The sequence below is a fragment of the Saprolegnia diclina genome, assembly GCF_000281045.1.
Source record: "Saprolegnia diclina VS20 unplaced genomic scaffold supercont1.51, whole genome shotgun sequence".
NCBI lineage: Eukaryota > Oomycota > Saprolegniomycetes > Saprolegniales > Saprolegniaceae > Saprolegnia > Saprolegnia diclina.
In genome coordinates this window covers 61,667-63,842 of record NW_008246118.1, presented here as the reverse complement: position 1 = coordinate 63,842, position 2,176 = coordinate 61,667, and the positions used below count along the sequence as shown (strand labels likewise).

General features: G+C 56.2%; 2 protein-coding genes across 2 annotated transcripts in view; both read left to right on the top strand.

Annotated features, from left to right (window-relative positions):
• SDRG_12586 (hypothetical protein) overlaps positions 1-1,093 on the top strand; it is a gene marked incomplete at its 5' end in the record, with an annotated part of 2,348 nt that extends 1,255 nt beyond the window's left edge. Inside the window, 2 exons of the mRNA XM_008618659.1 lie at positions 26-793; positions 838-1,093. Coding sequence (XP_008616881.1) covers positions 26-705 — 680 coding nt within the window. The 3' untranslated portion in view covers positions 706-793; positions 838-1,093. The remainder of the gene's footprint in view (positions 1-25; positions 794-837) is intronic.
• Positions 1,094-1,902: 809 nt separating this feature from the next.
• SDRG_12585 (hypothetical protein) lies at positions 1,903-2,168 on the top strand (the record flags this gene model as incomplete). Its single annotated transcript, XM_008618658.1, has 1 exon — positions 1,903-2,168. A coding segment is annotated over one exon (264 nt), but the record flags the coding sequence as incomplete, so codon positions are not given.
• Between the last annotated feature and the right edge of the window lie 8 nt (positions 2,169-2,176).

Sequence of the window (2,176 nt, the reverse complement as noted above, 5' to 3'; positions counted from 1 at the left end):
GGCGAGTGCGACTCGACGTGCGAAGGCAACGCGTGGGTCTTTACCAACATTTGCTTTGCCGTTGGCGCCGGCATCATCTACCTCCTCGATGCGCTCGTGCACCGTCTCTCGCCCGATCTCAAGGACGAGATCGACGTTGCGGATCTCTCGCGCCTCGAGCAAATCGTCGACGGCCACATGCCTCTTGTGACGCCCCGCAACGAAGCGGACTTTGATTTACTCGCCAACAAGGACAAGGCGGCCATGAACCGCACTGGTGTCCTCACGGCCATTGCGCTTGCGATACACAACCTTCCGGAAGGTGTCGCCACGTACACGGCGGCGGTCCGCGACCTCAAGGTCGGTGCCACGCTTGCCATTGGCATTGCGCTGCACAACCTCCCGGAAGGCATTGCCGTCGCGACGCCCGTCTACTTTGCCACCGGCAGCCGCTGGAAGGCGTTCTTGTGGGCCTGCGGCTCGTCACTCGCGGAGCCTCTCGGTGCCATCCTCGCCTTTTTCATCCTCGGTGACGGCCTCAACCCAACCGTGGAAGGCGTCATGTTTGGTATCGTCACGGGCATGATGGTGACGCTCTCAATCAAGGAGCTTATCCCGTCGGCCGTCAAGTTTTGCCCGGATGGCCACGCGGTCTCGATCGCGATCCTCGGTGGCATGGGACTCATGTCGTTGAGTCTCATCCTCTTTGCGTACGTCGGCGTCTAAGCATACGCTCATCTGATGCGATGTCCGCTTTTGTTCTCACAATATTCTTTTTCCTTTTGCCAGCAGCAGCCAGGATTTCCCAGTATAGGTCGGGTTCCTCTTCACCGTGTTGACACTGACGCGGGCGCATAGGCGAGATCACCGCCGTGACGAAACCCGTAAGCGGCAGGATCTCTTCTAACCAACTAGGCGAGCCGCAGATGACAAGTCGTGGTCGCGGCTGATCCACGTTCGACAGAGAAAGTTCTCGTTGACATCAAGCGCACGGTGTCGACGCGACCGCAATCCCATTTCGTGTCCGTGCTCCCTGCTGACTACCTACTGCACCGCATTTGCTACAAAGTTGACCTTCAGTCCTAAGAATAATGAATGGACATGCTCACGCGCATATTCTTCTTCGTCGTCCAGCGGTTTGTCGATATTTCGGAGTTGGCCAGTACGTCGTTATTCATACCAGGTCTCCACTTCTCTTCGAGTGACGACCGACGCTACCGCAGTCGCATCCGATCCGATTCACCGGCATGATATCCTATCCACCTCAAAACCAATCCAAAACCAAAGATACGATAATACTGGTAACCTAGAAACACGCACGATACAAAGATGCGTCGCCGGTGGCATCTTAAAACCAAAAGCGTGTCCTCTCTCGCTTCAGAGATCCTCGACTCGTTTGCGCCACTGGGACTAGATCCATCCAGCAAAATAGACTCTCCAAGTCCGCATCATAGGACGAATCTGACCTCGCATTTGAAATGACCATGCCACATCACGACTTGTCGGCCTGTCTGTGACGAGACATCGAGAAGATCTGTACGCGCTTCATTCGTGTCGCCTTGCTCCAATCCCACGTCGCGCGTTCGTTCATTGGCCGTGGTAGGTCCTGACATACAGCGGTCATTGCGCGTCCTTAACAAACGACGTTTGGGACACGAGCATGTCACGTTATCTCTATGCATCTTGGGTGCAATCTGAAGCAGTTTACCTTCAAGAGACGGCTCTCAGCCTCATCCATGATAGACGGCACCGCTCAACTTGATTTGCTTCGTATGCAATTGTCCTGCTCTTGTCCACGACGCGTGGATCCTGGACTGTCTATGACGCCTGCAGCGAGTGGTCTCGACCGCATTCCACGGACTCAGATCCCGATTCATTTTTTCATTCGCCGCGTTCTCGACACCACCACCACCAAGAAGAAGAATGCCCGAAGTCACAAAAGAAGTCGGCATCGCCTTTGCCCTCACGTGGGCCGCGGCCTTTGCCACCTGCATCGGCGGCCTCGTCATCTTTAGCGCGTCCATGGTCAAGATGGCCAACGCCAAGAACCTCTCGATCGCGCTCGCGCTTGCCGGTGGCGTCATGGTCTTCATCTCGCTCGTCGAGATCTTCAACGAGTCGGTCGAGCAGTTCAAGGCTGGCAACGCCGACGAGGCTGGCGAGTGCGACTCGACGTGCGAAGGCAACGCGTGGGTCT